The sequence below is a fragment of the Vidua chalybeata genome, chromosome 15, assembly GCF_026979565.1.
Source record: "Vidua chalybeata isolate OUT-0048 chromosome 15, bVidCha1 merged haplotype, whole genome shotgun sequence".
Taxonomy (NCBI): domain Eukaryota; kingdom Metazoa; phylum Chordata; class Aves; order Passeriformes; family Viduidae; genus Vidua; species Vidua chalybeata.
This window is the reverse complement of record NC_071544.1, coordinates 12,848,450-12,872,111: the sequence shown is the minus strand read 5'-3', so window position 1 is coordinate 12,872,111 and position 23,662 is coordinate 12,848,450. Positions and strand designations below refer to the sequence as shown.

Here is a 23,662-nt window from a genome sequence, read left to right as displayed (position 1 = left end):
AAATTAACATATGGCTGGGATACACTTCAGACATGTATGAAACACAGGGGCAGATCCCCAGCTAGCGGTAGTAAAAACTGCTTTTCCTGAAGCCCTGTGGAAAGGCTATGCTACCACAACAGAGAACCTGGTCATCTTATTTCATCTGATGATGAGGTCTGCATTCCCCCCCTCAAGTGTTTTCCAGAGCTCCCAATGTCTCAGGGACTTAAGAAACTTTCATGTTCTGGGAAGGGAATTCCTTCAGTGTTGACAGTGGTGGTCAGCTATGAATGTCCCTGTATGCCCTGTGATATCATTGCCATGTTACCAACAGGTCACAGGATGGTTGCATCACCATTAAAATGCACAAACCTGGGAACACCTGGGACTTTTGGATGCAATGTTTCATAGATGCATCTCCCCAGACACAGAAAACATTGCATGAGTCTCATGCTGGGCAGACTCTACCATTCAGAAGGAAGACCAGTGATCCAGATTTGGGACAGCCTACAAAGCCAAGTTGTGCTGCAGCTTGCCTTCAGACCTGTTCACATCTCACTGCTCCAGTGGGGAACATCTGAGGCAGCACCTCGACTCAGGATGTGCAGTGGTGAGTTTTACAGGCTCTGCACATGGGCACAGCTCTTTTTTGGGTGCTAAGTATCAGGTTCAATGCTGGTGTTGACATTGCATGAGAAAGAAGTACAAAGCTAGGCACAGCAAGGCACAAACATGAGAGGGCTTTAAAAATTATGGAAGAGGTGGAGGGATGAACTGTATGTTAACACACTTTGAATGTCAATAAAACAGTTCTTTAAAAAGGCCAAGGACCTTGCAGCTCCCATCTCAGAATTAGTCACTTGTGCCACAGCAAGAAACCCTTGCCAAGGGGGCTGTTCTCCTGTATTGCAGTTCTAAAATCAGCCTGACTGTGAGCAAGAGGAATGTGCTGACCTCCATGAGCCCGCCATGGCTCTGCCTGTTGGGATTCCATCCGAGCACTGAAGCCTTCACAAGGACTGGGAGCCTCCTTCAGGCAGAATCCAGCCTTCAAAAAGCAAAATCCAGATGCAGTCAAGCTTGCTACCAGTCCAAGAGAAGGCGAAGGTGTAGATTTGAAGGTGGCTGAATATTTTCCCTTTTCAACTCTAACAGTATTTTGGTCAGAGCCTGACTTTGCATTTAAACCAAATGGGAACATGTGAGTGTAGATCCAGAAAGAATCTGACACTAAGTAAATCATAATTACTCTGTCTTCTAAAACAGCATGCAGGTTACTTAGCACTCTGATGCCTGAACCATCTGTGAAAAATTAGTCAACTAATGAGCCAAAATGCATTGCAGCTTCTATGTGGGTACAAGGTGTTAACAAAGTAAATGTATTGCTGTTTCCCTGAGCACATTATCAGCAATATGATTTTTGGAGCCATGTGCTGAACGTTATGTTTTTTCTTTCCTAGGAAGCTTCATTTCAGTTGTCTCTCCAGCTCCCAGGGAGAACAGGCTGTACTACATCTTGACTGTATTTTGATGGAAGACTGAAAAGTCTGGGGTCCTGAATGAAGGTGGGCTTTTAACAGGGAACATTTTGTGTTTACTCCCAGACCCTAGGAAAGCTAGCTTCTGTTTTATGGAACTTTAATGTCAATATGGCTGCTCTGAAGAACTTGCTCTCACAGATTGCCATCTCAAAAACCTCTCTAGTCCCTGAGTCTAGACCTACAGGGAATTTCTTGGGTTTTCTTTACCCTGTCTTGGATAATTTGTCTTTTTTTCCTCTCTATGATCACTTGTCCAGCAGTGGAGAAGATCTTCTGCTGGGTAAATGGGTGTGTTTTGCAGCAGGCAAATGTCATCTCATGTCAGGCAGGATCACAGCTTGAAGTCGCTGGTGTTGGAAGGTGAAATTTCTGTCCTCCCATTACTGCCCTTCTCAGACATGCCTAAATGCAACTAAATTTAACATCTGGAGGCCAAAAGATATTCAAAGCCAGATTCACCTAGGAGGAAGAAGTAATTGCTTTTAGCAGTCCAAGAGACCAAATCTTCTGAAAGATTCTGATCTTCTGAAAAGTCTGTTTTCACCTACTACCACATGTAGAATTATTTCTGGATTATCAGCCTTGTTTTCATTCATCTGTGGCAGCATCTTGGCATTGTTTGCCCATGTAGAAGCAAGAAAAATATATGGTGAATGTTCCTGTAGTTTCTCTCTAGGATTATTTCCTAACCAGCTATCCTAAACACAGGAAAACTGGTCTAGCTACAATGCCCAGCTTCTGAAACACACCTGATACAAGATAGACCTGGGTCACAAACCTCCTGCAATCCTGGCTCAGAGCTTTTGCTCTGTGGATGGAAGTGAGTGAAGATGGAGACTGAGTGAGAGGCAGGATGACCGTGCTGGACAGACGCCTCAGGGACGTCACCTTGCTCAGGGCAACCTGTCACGTGCAGGACCCCGGGGGGAAAACAGACACTACATCAGGACTGTAGGGAACTACTGAGATTAAAACAGTTAAAACAACAGGAACAAAACAGACACAATGGGACAAAAAATGGACGGGAACTGTTCCAAAGAAACACCATCAGATGGAAAATCAAGCATTCCTCCTTTGCCATTAGGCCCATAAGAAATTTGTTCTACATGCAGCCAGGATGAAAAAGAGGTAACAGAAAGAAATATTAGAAATTTTTGGAGTCATGCCTAGCAGAGGGACGTTTGGAGTTGCAAAAGTAAAATGATTGATGTGATTTTCTTTCTTGTAGTTTATTTTTCTTAGAAGTATGAAAAATGGCTCTTTCACATGCCAAAAATTACAAGACAGGTAGGATGTTCCTGTTTGTTTGTTTTTATAATATCAAAATTAGGATCCAAGATTGATGTTTAAATAAGTAATTAATTAAATAGAATCATCCCTGTATCCTAATTTCCATATTTGCAAGACTGAAAACAAACACTGGAAAGTGAGCAACAGAAAGCATCTCAAAGCAGTGAGAATATGTCCACCTTCAGCTGGAGGTACCTGAGTCATTTCAGAGCCTGAACTGCGCTAGATGCAAGAATTTCCTTCTGGACCACGTGCACTGGTGGGGCAGGTTGTCACCTGCAGGGGGTCACATCAACTTTTCTAAAGTTATATAAAGATATGGGAAGTGCTCAGTCAAGTGTGACCTGACCTAAGAACTGTAGTAATCAAAATCCTTGGATCTTTTCCACTACCAGTTGGTGCACCTTTTATTCTTTGGGCTGGCTTTGGCTCGGGCACTGTGTGACCAGACAGACCCTTCTGCAAATGGTCATCTGGTAATAATCTGGTTTCTAGAAATCCAGAGATCATGGATTAAATGTCTCTGCATTGGGTTATGTTAGCAAACAACTATAAGACCACACATATACTTCAGGTCAATATGCTTTCATTAATAACTAACTCAGTAACTAATGAAATACATTGGAGTATCATTCTGATTACTTAATGCTACAGATCCTGAGATCTAATGGTTTGGTTTGGTAATCTCATGGTTTGGTTTGGTAATCTAATGGTTTACTAAACCATTGCACTCATGTTCCTCAGGATTGTAACGTGAGGAATTGACATGGCTGCTGCCAGAAGGAACCCACTTCTGATGTGTCCAAGATCACAATATCAGCCTGTGGACTGTGGCAATGCTCTTCTGAGCAGTTTTCATGATGGATGCTCACATCCAGGAGTGCAGCTGTATGCAGTGCCCAGGCTCTGCTAACAACTCAGGCCTGGGTTTGTGCTCTTAAAGAGCTCATCCTTTTAGAGGAAGGTCTCTGAAGATATTTCACAGGCCAGTAGGCAAAGGCACATGGCAGCTGCAGGTCTGGGCTCAGAAATGCAGTGTTTGTACCCCTTTGGACTTGCTATAAATTTGGTGCTTGCTGGGATCTGAATTGACTCAGGGAATGAAAATGCCCACCCTTTGCAGGGTTTTTCCAAATGGACTTCCCACCATTTAAACCAGCATTTCATTTTAGGAAACACCAAAATGCTTTCCCCATGAGAACTCCCTCTGCAAGCATGGATCCAAGCCAGGGTAATCCCATACTCTGCAAAGCTGTGCAGTTCACATGGCACAGGATGAGCGTCCCTTCTGGATAAAGCTCTGTGAAACCAATGGTTACACCACAGCAGCCCCCTGCCATCACTTCATACAGCAGACACATTCATAGCAAGTGGATCAGCCAGGATCCAGTTTCCAAATGCAGGGCTTGAAGAATTAGACACTCCCATTGCTGCTCAGTGAGAGCTGGGCATTTTACTTCCCTGCAAGTGGTCACAACCCTTTTTCCTCCACCTCCCCCACCTCCTTGCCCCAAGCTTTCGTGATTAACATGGCAATGGAGTTTGAACTGTGTGCATACATTGATTTGCTGGGTGGTTTGGCAAAAGGAAGCAAATCCAAGCTACTTACCTCAGCGCAGACCCCTTTGGTGTTGCAATACCATAGCCTTTGGAGTCCAAGTTACCTCCCACCTTCATGGTGTCGCAGGGCTTCCGCTGCTCGATGTACTCGTTCATTGTGGACTCCAAGAGGTATGCATACTTCCCTTTCGACTTCCTCACCCGGATCATCCCCTCTTCCGTTGTCCTCACAAAAACTGAGGGCTCGGCTGACTTCATGTATGTCCACATCTTCTCAAACACTGCTATTTTGGATCGCTGCGTAGGACAGCAGAAACCCAACAGAAGAGTTAACAGAGGTTTGGGTGACCCCTGAGATTTCCAGCTTGGACTGAACACACTCCCACACATCAAACGGGCCAAGGAAGCCAAAAGGGGTAACAGGATGTTACCACTCCTGCACCACAGCCCAGATCAATCCCTGATTTTCCGGCCCATATTCGTGTGCACAGTGATTTTGCAGATCAAACCAAGGGCAAGCCAAGCTGGAAATCTGGAGACGGTTTCATTTGGAGTTGCTCAGAGCAGGTCCTTGGTAACGTGGGGAGGCTCATGGATATTCCATATTTGTGTTCACAACTACAGAATATCACATGCACTGGAGACACTGCCAATCTTCTGGCAGGCTGTAACATGGTGAGGGGAAGCAAGTGAAAAAAACCCAGACCTGAGCTGAGGACGAGGGAGGACGGACCTGGAGGACTCATCAAACAAGAAGCTAAGAAAAATGTTTGCATTAAAGTTTCCTTTTTACCCTAAAAAATTCTTTAGTGGAGCCAGCTTCCAGGGTGCCATAGGCGATTTCTGTCTGCTTGGCCAAGTCCTCTGCGCTCTCGATGGGAGACACCATCCTCTCCACGGTGAGGAAGGCAGCCAGGTTAGCTGTGTAGGAGGATATGATGATCAAGGTGAAGAACCACCAGACGCCACCCACTATGCGGCCGGAGAGAGACCTGGGACAGAGAGGAGAGTCAGACAGGAGCAGGGGGAAGGTGTGAAAGGTGCAGTTTGCTCTTGCAGGACCATCATTTACATGGCCATTTACCCAAAGTCATGCTCTTCAGTTGCTTCCAAGGAAGCCAGATGTCTGTCTCAGCTCCTAATTTGTTTTTAAAGGTGTCGGTGTAATTAGAGTGGGGATAAAAAAAAAAATCACAGTGAAAAAAAATTAGCAATAAACAGAGAGAATTTTCTGTGCTTTTCAATTGTTTTCAGAGTATTAATAATAAGACATGGAGATAATTATGAGGAAGTTTAGCTGGGCAGGGGGCAATGCCCATCAGCAATGCCTCTGTTGAGGTCTCTGTTGTGCCATGTACCCCTGGCAGGAAGGAGCACCAGCATGGAACCAGACCAGACACACAACCCAGCTGTGATCTTCGGGAGAGCTCCTCCATCACCTGAAATTAAAAAAACAACCCTTGCGTTTTTCTCTAAGACATATTGAAGCTCAGAGAGGAGTTATGGTCTTAATGAATAATTTGCCTACTGACATTCTCTCTTTTGTATTCAGCAGATGGTTAGACAAGATGTTCATAATAATGCTTTAAAATCTAGGTGTTTTGTACTGTCTGCAATCAAAGAGCCAATTAACTGTAACCATTTGATAGCTATAGAGGCAAATAAGTCAAGCAGGCATTAATATTAAAATCTTTTCAAATAATTTTTAAGAGTGGAAGATGATGTCAGCATTCAGGCATTCTGTCTAAATTATTTATATGCTCCTTCTCTAGATGCAGAGCACTGTCCCAGACAGAAGGGAACATACAATGCTTTTTGATAAAGCCAGACAGCCTGACTAAGGAGGACCTGCCTGTGAGAAACACCATTTATTTCTCCACAGGGGATCATGTTTCAGCATTGTCTTTCTGTTGATCTGAGTCACTCTGCAGAAATATGGTTTATGGGATGGTAACAGAGATATCCCAGTCCAGCTAAGGGCTAAAGTCAGGTGAGACAAATGTGACCATCTTGCATCCCATCTGCAGAGAACACTCAGCCTGCAGGACTGTCAGCACATACAGCTTTACCATTTGTTTCTTATTTGGAGAGGGAGGGAGCTATAGATTCAACTCACACATCTTCAGATTGATGAGGAAGAGGAAGAAAATTAGTCTGGATGATGTGTGCTCAGGGAAGGAAGCGCTCAGAAAAGGCACAGAAGCATTAAACAAAAGTAACCAGATAATGTCAAATACAACAATCTCTGCTGATGAAGGCCACTTTGAGCTGGCAAAATCCATTTGCATGGCAAATAATCACATTCATCTCCAGCTGCAAATTATAAAGCCTTTCCTCCCTGATGAAGCTGGGATATTTCTGTGACTGATTTCAATCCCTTCAGCTGCAGTCAGCCGGATCCCTGCCTCCAGACCCTCAACATCCTGGTGATATTCACCAGCAGCTAATCCCAGGGGGCTGCCTGCCCTCAGCTGCAGATGGCTTGTGCTTCCCAGCCTTACACCTGGCACTGACAGCATGGAGAAGTAACTTCGGGGTGTTGAGCCTGGACGGTAACAGGGAGGGCTGGGGGAAGAGGGAGAAGGGGCTGTTTCTTTCCCCAGGGAGACAGAAGGATGCAGGCAGGATTCGTCATGGACTGGCTTCATCTGGGCTGTCCCTGCTGCTGGTGCTAGTCATTCCTCCTCGTGGCAGGAGGAGGGATGTGCTCACTCTCACAGACTGTGGAGAAAAGGAGAGGAGATCAGCAGCTTGCTAGGGCTGCCAGCATGGCAGGGGCCTCGTGAGTGTGATGTTTTGTTGCTGACACTGCTAGTGGGCAAAGTTTGCTCTCGTTGCTGGATTGACTTGGAGCTGGAAGCTGTGAACCAAAACTGCTGAAATGCACAGCAGAGAAAACGCTGAGCACATGGGATCGACAGGACACGGCCCTTTTGCTCCGTGGCTGTGCAGCACTTAGCACAAGGGAGAGCTGGCCAGTGATGAAGAATCTGGGAGGACAGAGCACTTCAATAAAGAATGTAAAGATAGTCATGATGAACACCACACCAGCAGATGTGGTCCCATGTGACATCCTGGCTCAGGAGCAGTGAGCACAGGCTAAACAGAACAAGTTGGGTTTCTCTTGTCTGTTTAGACTGAGCCAATGCCTGCTTACCATGGCAAGTGATTGCAAAGGCAATGTCTGTTACCACCTTGTTCTGCTTTTTCTGTAGACCCAGCAGATGAACAGCGGTGCCTCCATCACAGGACACATTTGCCAAGTGCCTTTGTAATTTAGGAGATAATGTCTGATTTCTGACATTAGTGACTTCAACACTAGGGAGGTAAAAGCCTGGTCAAAAACCAGTGGGACTTAGAATTATGTTTATGCTCTAGTAAGAGCAGTCACAGAGGAATAGATACATCTTGTACTTTGGAGTCACTGTGAGGTTTTGAAAGTCTCACTCTGGAGCTAGGTAACAAAACATGACCTTGCACTTGACTAACAGAAATGTTCTGCAGCTTGAGCCCTGGCTCGAGTTCTTTTCTCTTCACTATTGGGTCCTGTGGGGTTTTAATCCTCTTGCATGAGGAAGTGTCCCTGTACCTGTTCAAGCATAAGATGAAGGAATCAGCTCCCTGCTGAGTGGAAAGCAGTCAGTAACTCAGCCCCCTGCAGAGCTAAGGTGAGACTGAGCACCCTGGCTAGGACTTTAAAGATGTGCTAAGGATCAGATATTTGGATCTGTCTATTTGACCTCTGGATTCATTCATGTTCATTATCATTGTAATCCTTGCAAATAGCAGGGTCTAAAAAATAAAAATTGGACTAAAATAAGCAAGATTAACAGTGTAAGAGGCTTTCAAGAATGGGGTACAAAAAGGGGTAAAATATCTAAATAGACCAGACTGTACTTTTTTCAACCTGTGTTATTTCTTCTTCCCCATGACTATTCTTTACTACACAATCCAAATTAAGATGTCTTGATTTCTTCTTCTACCCCTGCCTGTGCTGTGTAAAATTCCACACCCCACTCTTCTCCCTGGCTTGGGATCCTGCCTGTGCCTCCCAGAACTGGCAAGAACAGGATGCTCCTTTCCATCATTACCCTTGCAGGAGTAAGTAGTAAATACTCTGCCCTCATTATCCACAGTGCAGAATCTACTTAAAATTAGAACTGGCTGGGAACCAAGATTTCAGGACCGTGGAAAAGTCTGAAATTGTAAATAAAACCTTAATATTCTCATTTGGAATGCAAATATAATGGTTGCAAATGTCCTCTAAAAGTAGCACTATGAAAATAGTTGGTTTGGGTCTGTTCAAGCTTTGCTTTTTGCTATTACTTATAGTTTAATTTCTGAAAGGATAAATGGTATAATTTTAACATGGTAAACAATTTTGTTTCTGCTTTCTCTTACAAATAACTTTCAGCTTCTATAGTACATTATATCCTTATCTACTGCATATATAATTTAAAAGATAATTCTGAAATGTGCTATTTTAAATCTGCCCAATAAAAATACTGCAGATGGCCAAGCTGAAAGTAATAATTTTGATTTTTTTACTTACATGACTTTTTAAAAACTTTTCCTTGCAAAAATAACTGCATTTTACCAGTGGACCACAGAAAGGAATTGTAAGTTCCCTTTGTTCCCAGGAAGAGATTTGTTCTAATATTTTAGCCTTAGCATTGATGGACTATACAGAAATAGAAAATCATGCATCTATAATCTCATTTCTTAAAACAAAATGCAATCCTTGATCAAACAATTTTCTCTTTGATCTTATCCTCATGGAATATAGGAAAAGCCAGCAGGAGTTTGCTTCTGCTTTGCCATCTATTAGAAGAGAACAATACATTTAAAAAAAAAAAAAATTAACAAGATCATCAGAAAATATACAGAATAAAACTGTTCAAGCACCAGCTCAGTTCTCTCCCACTTCTCCCTTCCCCCTCCCCAGATCCATTCCTTATGGAGAATTACACCTAAACTGACAGCGTTTTAATTAGAAGTGCAAATCTGGGATCCTGGAGCCATAGTTGCTTTGGGAGGATTTCCCAGATTTGCTGTTAAATTCAAGTCTAATAAAGGCTCACTTGCTCAACTGACATAATTGTCACTGAATGAATTTATGCAAAACTGTTGAAAGAAAAGCTCTTCTGTGCTTGTGCTACTGATTGTGGGTCAAATCCACTTTTGGTCTTCTACCCACACTGAGTCTCTGATCTCTGACATTACTCTGTGAATTTGATACTGATCTAGACAATTCCATGATTCTGCCTGAAATCTGACTCAGTAGTGGATTAATTGCAAACATTTTGTGCCAGTTTTGCTCTTATTTTAAGCAAATTTTCAATATTAAACTCTGTCAATGTAAAGAGCTTTGCTTTTCCTCTGTGTCACAGACCATCTGGCATGGTTGGTCTCACCAACTTTACTTCTGTTCCTGACAAGAACCCCAGATTTGCTCAAAAGGCAAAGGAAGAAATTCAATGTGGGGTTGTGGAGTTGGCATCAGCTCTGGATGCATCCATCAAGTACAGAATGCAGAGCTCTTATCCTCTTACTCTCTGCTGTGCCATGGAGAGTTTTGAATGCGCTCACAACTGTTGGCCACAAAATTCAAGGGATCATAATGCAAGTTTCTCTGTTTATGCTGCATTACTAATTTTCTTGCCATGTGAGTTTGCTTTTACTTGTTATTGATTCCTAGCTCCTGGTACAAGAGTTTGGAGCCCTGACTGTAGTGCTGGGTTTTAACATGCAGTGCCAGGAAATACAGAAGTATTCTTCAAATACAGAAGTAAGAATGTTTTCCACTGATACTCTCATTTACCTCTCCCAGAGGTACAAATTCTTTCTTTATCTCTCACAACTTTTCTACAGAGCCAAGAGCTGCATATTTTGTTCCCTGTGGGTAACACTAACCAGGGAGACAGGGTAAGGAAGTTGAGAGTGCACAGGTACTGGGAGTCCCATGCTGGCTCTGTCCTGGTTTTCTTTCTCTAATTCTTGTTAAAGAGAATAGAAAAAAAAAAAAAAATTAGGGTTTCTTAACTTTTGTATATGGGCTGGAGATCTGCTCTTGTGATTTCAGGCAAACCCTGCTTGTCTATCTGAGCCCAAAGCCAACGTGCTGGAAGGAGGCAGCATGGATTATGGAATCCCAGCAGAAGTGCCTTTAAGAAGAGGCCTTGTGGATGCTCATGGTGTAAATATTGCATCAACTGAATGGGCTCTCTGCAAATACACAGGATCTCCCAGATTCAATGGGGGGATGTATATCTGTGAGGCGTTAATTATAAACCATGGTTTATTTACTGTTTCTTTCTGCTAAGCTAATGGCTTTGGACAGCAGTGTATGCTCTCTCTCCTACTGTTTCATCTCTTCTTTTGCAGAATATGTTGGCATTTTTCCCCCTTCAATTTCCCTTTAATGGGCAAAACCTCATTCTAAAATGAGTTTTCCTGCTTAGTCAGAAATGCATCATGCCACTTGTGGTTCTCCACTCATTGGGCCTTGGATTGCTGCAGTGCTAAGTATAAGCATGACTGCAGGAGCAGCTTCGTGCTGTTTTTGAGACATTCACTTAGCATTTTGACAGGCAAGAGGTGCCTAAGCCTAATCAGAGGACTAGCATCCAGGAGCTGGGTTTTTCTGTTCCCTGTGAAGCCCTGCTACTTTATGGAATCCTGGATAGCTTACTCCGTCTCTCTAATTTGGTTCCCAGCTGTGGGAGAAGAGGATGAATCACATTTATGAATCTGTCCTGGGTGGGTGGCCTGAAGCTATGGCCACCAGGTGGAATTTACCTCTGAGCTGCTGCTTTGCCCAATTCCCCTTCCTGAGACACTCAACTCCAACAGGCACAGGCAGCACCAAATGGGCCCAGCCATGCAGGGGGTGATGTGTGAACTCCACAGCACTTTGCAGGTTGTGCTCTTCTGTGTCCTCGACTGACCCAAAACAACGCCTGTGGATTCTCAACAAGCACAACTCACCGGCTCAGCTACTGGGGTGTTGGAAGCACTACAGGCCAAGCAAACTGGGACTGACATGGGCTGCAAGCCCTCTTCAACTTCAGCAGGACCCGTAAAAACACTCCAACAGAGCATAACCGCAGGACTGAGGTAAATCCTTCACTGCCATCCCTGCACAGCATCCCTGGCTGATGAAATGAGATGTTTAACCCTAAAAATGCAGGATAATGCACTCAGCTCCTCCAGAGGGCAGCTAAAAGCAGTACAAATGCAGGGCCAGGATAGAGGGATGAGGTGGGACCCTAAGAAAAAATAAGAGTGTAGCTGAAAGGCAGAGAGGTAGATTTGAAGACAGGCACTGTCATCCTCTGAAATACAACACAGCGTGCCTCTCCCTGTTGCAGACAGGGTGGTTTAAGGGATGAATGTTTAGATAGTGATTTGCTGAAAAACACGTGGTCACTTTGGGCTGCTTGGCAGCTCCAGAAGAAGGCAAAGTCATCCCTCTTCTGCTGTTTTGCCAGCTATCATTACAAGGAATAAAACCCCAACTCTTGTCATGCCTTTGAACAAAAATTTCACCATAAAAAAGGCTCTTCATGTATTTTTCTCACTCTGATGACATTTGTTCACTTTGCTGAGAAAAACTCACAAGGTGACAAGCATAAAATTTTGTCAGAAGCAGTTGCTGGAGAGCCCCAGGAGATTCATTATTCAGGAACTTCCTCAACCTCAGATGGCCCCAAATTTAACAGCATTCATCCTTCTTTTTGAGCAACAGCCTATTGTGCCAATGTCCTTTACTGAGTTGCTGGATTCCATATGGTCTCTTCTTCAAAGTCTACTTGATGAAAAAGCTTTTTTTTTTTTCCCCAAAGATTTAATATATTTTGGATTATATGCCATCAGTTCTTCATTTTTCCAAGATCCTCTTTAGCCATCTACCTTTGCTCAAACTAGAGCTCCATTTCTGAGACTTCTGGGCAATAATGCTACAACAGCCCAGTTCAGACTTCTTCCAAAATATCTTGCCTTGGTTCATTTTGCTTTATTTTTTTCCTGTCTTTCGTCAGATTTCCCAATCTGATGAGAGAAAGGCTTTGCTCTGGAAGGAGAGTATTTTCTGCACTGGAAGATCTTAACTCTGGCAATATTTCCAAATATTCCCTTCATTTAGTCTCTTATTTCTAATTTTCAATGTGATTCCTCACCAAGACCGTACAAGTTGGATTTTCCCTAGTTTCAGTTTTGAGCCTTTCTTTTTTTGTGCAGGGAAATACTATATCTCTTGTAGAAGTGGTGAGGAATGAATCTGCCCTCCCCAGAGAGTGTTTTTAGAAGAGCTTTATGTGCACAGGTGTGCCTGTGTTGTAACATTAAAACTCCCAAACTGTGAAAGGAAAACGTTGTTCAGTGTTTCTGCTCTCCCCTATTTCACGTGCTAGGATCCATTTAGTGATTTTTTAAATCTTTTTTTTTAAGGCCTCAGAAGCACTGTTGAGATGAAAAGCTGCCCCCTCCCTGTGTTTTCCTCTCTGCTGCCTGAGATTTTGCTTCTTATTGCAAGCTTCAAGGAATGAGAGAAGAGAAAATTCCTCCTATGGGAGAGCATCCTGTGCACTTGGCTCCTGCAGCTGGACCCTCGTGGACTCTTCATCACGTCTCACACCTATACACAGGGCACAAGTGCTTATTTTATTGCTTTTTCCTTTCACCACATGAGGACTCATCTCTTTCCCTTCTACTCCTCTGTTCACACACTCTCCTTCTATTACTCCTCATCAGACTGAGTTGGGAGAATTCATTAGTGTATAAAACATGCTTTGAAGTTGTCGAAATAACGGTGATGTAACACTTTTGCACTTCTACAGACTCTTTTATCTGAAGATCAAAGTAGTAAGTTATGATTACCATGATTGGATTATTGCTGCTTAGCCTTTGGATCCGAGGGTAAGCAGCAACTCTTCTGGGTAGGCACTAATCAGAATTACTGCACGATTTTATTAAATAGATTGAATGCCATCAAGTGTGCTGCTGCTCTTTAAGGGAAGGGCTGTGTGCACGAGCTGTGTGCCCTTTCCTGCCATCTGAGCATACGAATCAGCTGCTCTCCAGCTGCTCTCCAGCTGCTCCTTTGATCCATGTGGAAATGGAGGGAAGGCCGAGATAGCATGGAGGACCTCAGAGGTGACACCAGGCTCTGCCCTCTCCAACTCCAGACCCCACTCAAGCACACAAGAATTTTTGCCCCAGTTTCTTAGCGGGTCCCACATTTTGCTTTTCCCACTTACTTGACTTCCTCAAGCCTTTCACAATGGATAACACAGTATCTCTGTCCTATTTCAACAAATTTGTCTTTGCCTGCTCACCATTTTGGGGTGTTACAATGGGAATTGCTCAGTGAGCAAATGTATTCCTGAACTTTTCATGAAAAGGGGGTGTGGTGCTTCCCCAGTTACAAGGACAAGTAGTTGGGATGAAATCTGAGACTAAAGCAGAAGAGGTCCCATAAAAGCCAAATTCCAATGGAATAAAGGCAGAACTCTGAGCCTCCCAGTGGAAGGCCAGCTGTGGGGGTGATACCAGCAAAGAGCAGCTGTGGATGCTTTTTGTGTTTTGTGAGCCAGAGCATTTGAATCAAGGAGTTCAAAGCTCATTCGAATGTGTATCCAGTGAGTGTGCACATGATATCTCAGTGCTGATAAAAGTAATGTATGGCATATGGAAGAGTTATTTAAGTGGGACTTCCCTGTGAAAACATGCTCAGGGCTTCCCATCTTAGCTACAATATTTTTTTGGAGTGCCAACATTAAAGCAGCGTGTGACAGGCAGCCTGGCAGAGGACACCACCTAAGGGAGGTGGAGGCCGTTCAGCTCCTCACAACCCTTATTCTTTGACAAAAACACTTGGCAGTCGACCTAACTATTAGAGAGACACAAGCACACACAGTCCTGACTGCAAAGCCCAGCTGAGCTGACTGCTCAGGAATAACTCGTTATCAAGAGGAAAGGAAATGGAAAAAAGTCTGCTTCTCTTACTGACTGAAAATCAGCAAGTCCAAGTACAGGGTAACAGGGGGGTCCCTGGAGGCTCAGAGAGTCTCCTGCTGCAGTCAGGGAGAAGGCTGTGAGTGTCAGAAGGCAGCCCTGTAAATCTTAGTGCTCCTCACCCTCCTGAGTCAGTGCCCAGCACTAGAAACACAAACAGCACCTTCCAGTTCCATGTCAGAGAACACAGAATTGTGTGGGTTGAAAGGGATCTTAAAGTTCATTTTATTCCATCCCTCTGCCATGGGACACCTTTCACAGGTTGCTCCAAACCCCGTTCAGCCCAACCTTGAACATTTCCAGGGATTGGGCAGCCACAGCTTCTCTGAGCAATCTGTGCCAGGGCCTCACCACCCTCACAGGCAAGAATTTCTTCCTAATATCTATTCCAAATCTACCCTCTTTCACATAAAACTTCCCAAGAGATTTTAAAAAAAGGGAAATGAACTTTCCCCCCTGCTATTTTCAACTTTGTTTTCAACAAAAAACACGAGCAACATTTATTTAGTCCTGAAGAAAGAAATTGCAAAAGTATTTTTAGGCTAATATATCTGCTTTTAGATGAAGTGTTTGATGACTTATTTTAAACACAGCTGGCGGAATGATTAGTGAATCTGTCACTCAATGGGGGGAGTTTCAGCAAATTTCTTGCTGTCCCCCAGCAACCTCAATGCTGAAGGCCCAAAGTCAGAACTGTGGGAGAGTGATTAGATATGCCTGAAAGGAAAAGCGTCGTGAGGAAGCAACTTACAGGTCAGTGGAGGAAGCATTCATTATCTCTGCAGCATTTAGACATTTTCAGATGGCAGTGTGTGCAAATTCAAAAGACTAATTCTTCCTTTACAGAAGAAATTGCGTTTTTCCAACAATGCTCTCTCGGTTGGTTATTTCTTCCTTCTTTCCAAATGAAAGAAAAAGGATAGCAAGGATGATTATTTTAAAAGAATTTCCATTTTCCCCTGGCTGCCACGCTCTGGTTGCCATGGAAGTGCGCAGACTCCAAAGGGGACTGTTTAGTTGGATATTGTGCAATTTGTCAAGCAGTTCCTCTGGTGAGTACCTTTCCCTGGTTAAGTGCGTTTTAGAAATAAGTATGGTCATCAGTTCCTGGTGATTTGCAAGTGCTGCTGTTACCCTGTGACCTGAATTTGCTCTCCCTGGACATAATTAACTCTGCCAGGTAGAGATAATTGCAACATCATTTGCAATCACTTTTATAAGGCAAGGAGACTTTTCCAGAAGTCGAAGTCCCGATTTTCTTACTTTTATTCTCAAAGAAAGTCAGCTCAAGCAAATGAGCCACTTCAAGCAAACCACCACAAATGAATGAACCTGAGCTTGGTCCCCACAGAATCACTAAGGCTGGCAAAGCTCTCTGAGATCATTGAGTCCAACCATTACCACAGCACTGCCATTAAAATTCACCATTAAACCACGTCCCCAGGTGCCACATGCACACGCATTTTGAACACTTCCAGGGATGGCAATTCCACCACTTCCCTGGGCAGCCTGTTCCAATGCCTGACCACCATTCCAGTGAAGAAATTTTTCCTAAACTTCAATTTAAATCTCCCCTGGTGCAATTTGAGGCCATTTCCAAGGCAGATGCTTGGAGTGTCAGAGAAGACACTCACTGAAATCAAGAAGAGTCATCAGATAAATACCCCTGCTCAGCCTTCTTTTCAGGAAGGAATTAAATTCCTTTTGATTGCTAAATGCAGCTGGTTCTAATTTCTCTAATGCTAAATTTTTAGCGAAATAAGTAAGTACCCTGCAAATATAAGTTTACAAAGGCTGGAACAGAAATAATTTCCTTGAAAAAAATCCAAATCAAACTTCTCACTAAAAAAAAAAAAAAAAAAAAACCCACAAAAAACCCAACACCAAACCCCCCCAAAAAACCAAGCAAAATAACCCCCCAAAAACCCCCACAACTTTTTTTTTCCTAATCAATTTCCGATTTAGATTTTGCCCAAAAACTGGCTAAAGCCTTTCAGTATTGGGAAGATCTTGATGAAATTTAAAATGCTGCTGTCTTTCAAAATCTGAAGTATCCTGTGACTTTTTTCAATTGAGCTAAAAAGAAATGTAAATAAACAGATAAAAGAGCAGAGGAAAATGCTCAGAATTAATTACAGGTACATGATAAATACCTGGTTTGCTCTTCCCCAGACAAGCCACTCTGATGGAGTGCAGCAGAGAGACTGAGGAGGAGCAGTGAACACGAGCACACAGTACAGATCAGCCAGAGCACTGTTTCCATGTCACAAAAAACAAATAACGATGTCCACAAGGTGTCTATAAATAATAGATTGTATCTATGGACTGGAGAGCAGCCAGCATCTATCTCTCTCCTTCCTGCCTGGGAGTGCAGTCATTCATCATCTCTGCCAGCAAACCTCCCTGCTCGGCACACACCGCTGGAGTCACTGCTTGGCACAATCCACTGCACCCTGCAAAGCCTCTGGGTCTGGACTCTGCAGGCCACTGAAGACCCTGTTAACTCTTTATCCCAAGCCAGCTGGAGGGTGGATTGAACCTTGTGCCATGTCTCCTTGCACATATTGAACTCCACAGTCTTTAGGGCACTCTGGTGTGACCCGAGCATTCCCCAGCAGTGGTCCCACCTTGCACAGAGGCTCTCCCTGTCCCAAAACATCCCCTGTCCAGGCTCATCCAGATGGGATGAAAGCTTCATCCACCATTTCACTCCCAGCACAGGCTGACCATGACATCTGCAGCTCTGTTCTCAATGAGACAGATGATTATGAGTGATTTCAAGCTGTGCTGTCCAGGTATCATGACAAGGTACCCTAGTGTGCCATGATATGAGTATGCACTTCCCTTCTACTCACAGTAGATTTTGATCTGAATTCAGAAGACGTATCCTTTTTGTTTCAACAATAGAGAGAGGCTCCAAGAAGTTTAGCTAATTTTTGGAGAGTTTTGTTTAATTTTCCTCTGGCAAGGCACAAATGATATCTGCATTCCCCAGGTGATATTGTGTGATATTTATCCACCTGCCAAACCTGAGATGGGACAAGGTTCCTGCAGTCAACTCAGCTGAGAGTAACTGTCTATTCTATCTCATGACATTTTCAAGTGAAGAATAAATGCCTTTCTGGAAGATCTGTTTTAATCAAATGTATTTCATTTTAGTCAAACATAAATTTTCTCAGTCACAGGAAGAATAACTGGATTAAATTTAATAGTCTTCAATATACAAGAAGTCGCTTTTGGACTCAAACTATATGAAGCAACATATTTTGTGATAACAAAAAATAGAAGATCAAGATAGGAAGCTGACAAGAGATGCTATTTTGCTCCCTGTTTTTCCATCCTTTTCACAACAGTCAAATTATTTATTTTGCAGAAAATGATGGAGAAGATGAAAAATTCTGATGCCTTGTTTTGCTGCAGAGGAGGTTGGGAAGCCCAAGCATCCCCTCAGTCTCCTTCTCAAAGGCCTCAGGTCCATCCTAAGTGAGGAATGGCAGCAATGTGCTAGACTTTAGCAAGGTCCTACCCCCCACAGCTGCTACACACTGCAGTTATTTTAAGCTCTGAAGACAATTTATCAAATTACAGATCTGGAAATGGTACAATGTGAGTCATATTTATTTCACATTTTTCTTTCTGCAGGCTCTCGCTATTGGCTGTGGGTTATTTATTACCTCTGATGCCTGCTCTGAGAAGCTCCTTTCTGGGTCTGTATTTCATGTTTAATGAGTGCTTTTGCAATTTCATGACTGTTTTCTGAAGCTAAGGTGGCACTTAGCAAAGCCTAATGGTTTATGGCCCATTTCAGAGTCACTGATTCCTGCCTGTCCCTCTGGAGCTGTGCACAGCTCCGAGCTGTTGCTTCTCCCTGACCCTGCTGGGTACCAGCCCATGCTTTGAAAGCTTTAAGGGCAAAACCAGAGGCTGTCTCACCTCAACCAGGACAAATCAGTCCACGTGGTAGGGACTGTTCCACACCCAGTGGGGCCACTGGTCAGTGATGGTGCAGAAGGTGGACACTCACTCCAGTGGGAAATGTCTGAGAGCTCGCAGCCCCCTTGGTTTGAAGCCATGCATTTACCATTGAGTCATTCCTGGATGGATTCCTTGCTCATGCTCATGTTTCAGCATCCAAAGGCACAACACAGACTGCCACCAGCTCCAGCTGGGACTCTGCATGACTGGTTACTGCCTGCCCTTTGTCACATTCACCCAGTCGATGCCTAGACATGAAGGCTTCAGAGCTTCAAGGATGCCAGGTGACCTCCTGCAAAGAGGCTGTGAACAGGTAACCCACACCTCTGCTCTCTCTTGGCCATCCACAGGTCACCAAATTCACAGTGTGTCTTTAAAGTCCTTGGTAGGTTGTCCCCAGTGTACTTAAAAGCCTGTTTAAAGCTCTGCCTAGTAAGATTGTCCTTTTAAAGGACAACACTTTCCTTCAAAAGCAAATTTTTGTCTCTTTGGGGTATTGAAGTTCCCTGGGGACTGGTCTGAGACTGAGGAATGCACATTTACAAGAGCAAGTTATTGCTGCAAACCTCACCACCCGCTGTGCTGAGTGATGTGTCTGCGGTTTTGATCTTACTCTTTTTTTTTTTAATGATAAATACATAGTGGCATATGCACTTAAAACAAGCACGCTCTGGAAAAAAAAAAAAAAAAAAAAACCTTCAGACAAATTTCCCCTGGTCCTTTCCAAAACAAAACTGAAATAAACAACCCAAAAACCTCTACAAAAACAAAATACACCCCTGCACTTGCTCCTTTCTGCTGGGGAGAGAATGACAGAACAGATGTATAACAGAAGCTATTTATGTTGGTTAATGCATTGCTGGGGAGATGCTGAGAGATAGTAGTGATAAGTTTAGAAGCAACCACATAGGAAATATATTAGAATGGAGCAGATATCCCCACCTGCCCACAGTGTCATTCTACCAAGTGTTCATTTCTAAGTGATGTGTCACAGAAATCCTGCACTGGGTTCGTGTGAAAAATACATGTGAAATAGGGAGCGGGCTCAGAGCCTTTCTGCACAACAACATCCTACAGAAATTCTCACTCTTCTGCTTCCTCCTGGCTTTCACATCACACAGAAATATCCCTCTCCCCTTACAACCATCTCAAGGAGCTGTACTCAGAGTACTGGGAGTTATAATAATTCCCGTATTTAATTTTTAAGTTTTTATCATCTTGCCAATAGTTGTAGCAGTCAGAAACTGCTCTTGTGTTCCATGGGAAAATATTGGTTTCAATGAAATTGTAATTTTCATTATCAGGATGATTAAATCAACCAACATTAAAATAACGATGATGGAATAATTCGCATTTCCCATTTCAAAGCACAATAAAACCACACTTTGAAATGGTGATTCAAAGCATGTTGTTTAGCCAGGGCAAATCTTGTTAGCTGAATGAAACCCACTGATCTTTCCCTGACACTTTTTATTAAAAATTTGCTATTCCTCAAAGCCTCAGCTTTTCACCTCTCCCTGCTCCTCCTTGGATCAGAAACCAGCCATTGAAATGACCTCAAAGGAAGACATTCTCTTTCCCAAATAAAAGTAATGATGACAAAAACAACAATAAGAATAAAAATCACAATAACCTGATCCTAATGCATGAGGCTGGTTACAAGACAGCAATAAAGTTGAAATTCCCTCTGCTGGGAAGACTTTCTGGATTCTCTGCCTGACCTCCTACTAATCAATGATCGGATAATAAAACATATTCATAAAGGCTGTCACTGTCAAAGTGCCCTGTAGACTGTTATTTCCCTGCTATCACAAGCTCATTAACATTTGGATAAATTGGCATCTGATAGCCAAAAAGCTGGTGCTCAGTCTTCCCTGCCATCCCAGGGGAGCTGTGCTGAGCTGCACGAAGTTATCTCCACTTGCTGATGGAGCTGTGCCTCCTTCTCATCCCCTGAGCTTTGATGCCACCACAGCAGGCTGGAAATCAACCTCTGCCCACTGTCTTCACCCATAAGATGGGTATTTCTAGATGAAACTTTCTTTGAAGAGAAGGGAGACAAAGCCTCCAAAAGGAAGGAAAAATTATCTAAGTAAATCACAAGAGTCATTCACCAAAAAGTCCCTTTAGGAACACTTTGGATGTTGGGTCCTACTGAACATTCAGGCAGCAGAACTATTGGCTGAAATGGGAAGCAGGATGCAACTTGGTTTTTCTCTAACCTTTTTAAAGGCCAGTAACAATTAAGCCACTCATTGTGCTCCATAATGTTTGACACAGACCATATAGCCTTTCACTAGGCACCTACTGTATTATTTCTCCCTGCCTTGCAGGAAGTTTTTATCTTCCTTATAATGCTAGAATAATCTTATTTCTAGTAGCAGCAAAATAAAAAACTGACAAAATTTGATTGCAATTGGGTGGCTTTAGAAAAGCTTGTTACAATTACTGCAAATCCCCTCAAAAGAACTCCCCAAGAAAAATTTAAATGGTATTTTCATGGTGGGTCCCAAGTTCACAGCTGTGAGACCTGTGAACCTTTGGATCCTTTCTGAGTCTGTAACTGGTTCACAAAACTACACTTTGTTTCAGGAAGGGAGCTCAAAGTAGAACCTGTTCAGCTTCAAAGCACGCAGAAAGATTAAACCACGCGAACCGGAAGAAGGTTCATTGGAGAAGGCAACCCACCTTGGAGAAATATCACATCCTTGCTGCATGAAAGCTCCTAGGGAGAACCAGAGGCTGTTGAATATCCCAAACTCATTTGTCTGGTCATTGGCTGGCTGGTCCCGTCCTTCCTCGTATTCCTCAGTGTGCCACTCATAAGGGCTGAAGCGACTCACCAGGAAGAGGACAACGCTCACTCCAATGTAGGCAAAAACAATGCACATCCATATCTCGTAGGCCAAAGGATCCAGAAAGGAAAAAACTCCTGGCTTGGACTTCTGAGGTTTTTTTATCATTATTGATATACCTAAACTCATGAATGGTTTGGAAAAGTCTATAACTTCTTCTCGAACAAGGGTGATGGTTAATGGTGCCACAGCCACATCTGCCCTCTGAAAAAGGAGACAGAAAAGAGATTTTCAGACTGGGAATAAAATGTATCTACTAAATGCAGTGTATGATCCTTTGATCTCTGTTTAACCTCTCTATCTCAGAAGAAATCAGACAAAACCAATTCCAAGAAGAAGGTTAAAAAGGAGAAGCCCATAATATTGGTGGATTATTTCCATTTTGTCACTACTGATTACCAGATCTGTTTTGAAATCACAGCACTTTCTTTTCGCAGCCACCCAGCTCTTCTCATCTGATTTATCCATTGATGTCACAATATGATGAAGATGATTTTCTCTAAAAGGGCTTTATCATCCAGACATCAAAAGAGGCAAGGAAAGGCCAATCTCCTGAAAAAAGATGTCAGGATGTTTACTTCCATCAGGAACTGTCTTTTGATTGCATAACTGATGCAGGAGAAGAGGAAAAATGTTCCAGCAACACTGATATGCAATTTCTACTAATTTTGAAGTCCATCTTGAAAATGGAGAGGGAAATGCATTGAAATGGCTGGCAGCATTTACAGCGGAGCTGCCATCAGGAGACAGATCATCCCCACTCCAACACAGTCTCACATGGACTTGGGGGCTGATGTTCCCTGCATGATTTCCCTTGTAGGGAAAGGGAAATTAGACCCCTCTGTCTGAGGGATGACCTAAACATCACAGAGCATGAACTACCACACCAAACCTGGTTTAGAAGTGTAGGGTGCAGGTGTACATCCCTGATGATAGAAATGAGTGGCTGGACAGAAAGTAATCTCATCCTTCTATTCACCACTCATGTGCTGAGTGTTTGAAATCTTTTTCTTCTGTCATCCTGCCATTACCATGCAAATATAAAATAGAGTAAAATTTGGAGATTCTACCCATGGGAAAGTATGACCTTTCGATACTTGTTCTTCTAAAAATGTAAAGAAAAAGAATCTTGGAACTGTTGAAAGGAAACATTTTGACATTTCCATAGGCACAGAATGTGCTGTCTCTCCCTAAATTAAAACATTTTACTTGGGCTGATTGTTTGAGCTGCAGTCCTCTGGAGAGCTCAGGCTGAGAGAGGGCAGGACTGCTTCTAACTCTGGCGCTTGAAATGTGATCCCAGCTACCAAGAGCTAAATGTCGAGGTTGGAAACTCACCCCATAAACGAGTTCTCCCACCATGCCGTTCCACGTTTTGGTGTCGGGGTCCCGGGCTCCGTACTTGCCGTCGCGCACGATCTCCAGCCGGTAGTGGTAGCCCACGTGCTTGGCAATCTCGGCGGCCAGCTCCACGCAGTAGCCCTCGTACCTCTCGTTGCCCTCAAACTGGTTGGCGTTCTTCTTGAGCATCACGTACGGGTCCTCCTGGCACACAGAAGAGCAGCATTGAGCCCCACTCCTCGTTCCAGAGGTGCACACCAGCTGTAGGCCAGCTTCTGGTCACCCTGCAAAGCCCTAGCTTTGTGTTCCTGTGCCAAGGGACACAGCCAACACACCGTGGGCTTATTCTAGAAGGTATAAAGTCTGATTTTGTTTTTTATTGTGGCATATTCTTTTTATTCATGCAGAATCTGTGTGCAGCTCCTGCAGTGATGGACCTGAGGGGAATGGAGTAGCTGCTGGGATTTGGGCAACAAACCTTTCAGTGTAGTTCTGCAAGGGGTATTTAATGTATCTGAGCTGTGAGTTTTTAAAGGCATGCCTGCCTGCATGGGCACAGGGAGAATCAAATCTGCTGGACAGGAGAGAGACTTAAAGTGTTTAATTCAGTTTGGATATTGTGCCTTCTCTGCAGACTCCCAGTAAGCAATCAACAAAAAAATTACTAATATTTCACGTTTCTGCAGGGTAGGAGTATACAATGACACAATACATGATACCATATATTGTGGGGTACCTATTATTCCTTCATGATTACGGAGGCGATTTGCTTTTAAAGCAATGATTCAGCCTCTCCAAACAAAACAGCTTATCCTTCCCAAAACTGCAGCCCCCATTCTGTGGGATAAATACAGAGCTCAGGTACAATATTCCTAATTTATCTGTGTTGTTGCCTCTACTATCTTGTCATAATCTTTTGTATTTTGTACACTTAAGAATGAGAGCTCTTTAATACCTACTAAATTAGCCACAGCAATTTGCAGATACCTTTATGGAGCTGGCAGGAAACAGTAAGTGCTATTATTATTATTATTGTTGTTGTTGTTGTTGTTGCTATTATTAAAATTATATAATACAAAGAAGGGCTCACAAGTGGGAAGAGAG

At 43.3% G+C, this 23,662-nt stretch overlaps 1 protein-coding gene across 2 annotated transcripts in view; it reads right to left on the bottom strand.

Moving 5' to 3' along the window:
* Window positions 1-23,662, bottom strand: part of GRIA1 (glutamate ionotropic receptor AMPA type subunit 1) — a 119,701-nt gene that overhangs the window by 13,717 nt on the left and 82,322 nt on the right. For both annotated transcript variants that reach the window (XM_053956464.1, XM_053956465.1), the window contains exons 10-13: window positions 22,556-22,762; window positions 21,051-21,421; window positions 5,167-5,365; window positions 4,423-4,670 (exon numbers count right to left, since the gene is read on the bottom strand). In XM_053956464.1, coding sequence (XP_053812439.1) covers window positions 4,423-4,670; window positions 5,167-5,365; window positions 21,051-21,421; window positions 22,556-22,762 — 1,025 coding nt within the window. The remainder of the gene's footprint in view (window positions 1-4,422; window positions 4,671-5,166; window positions 5,366-21,050; window positions 21,422-22,555; window positions 22,763-23,662) is intronic.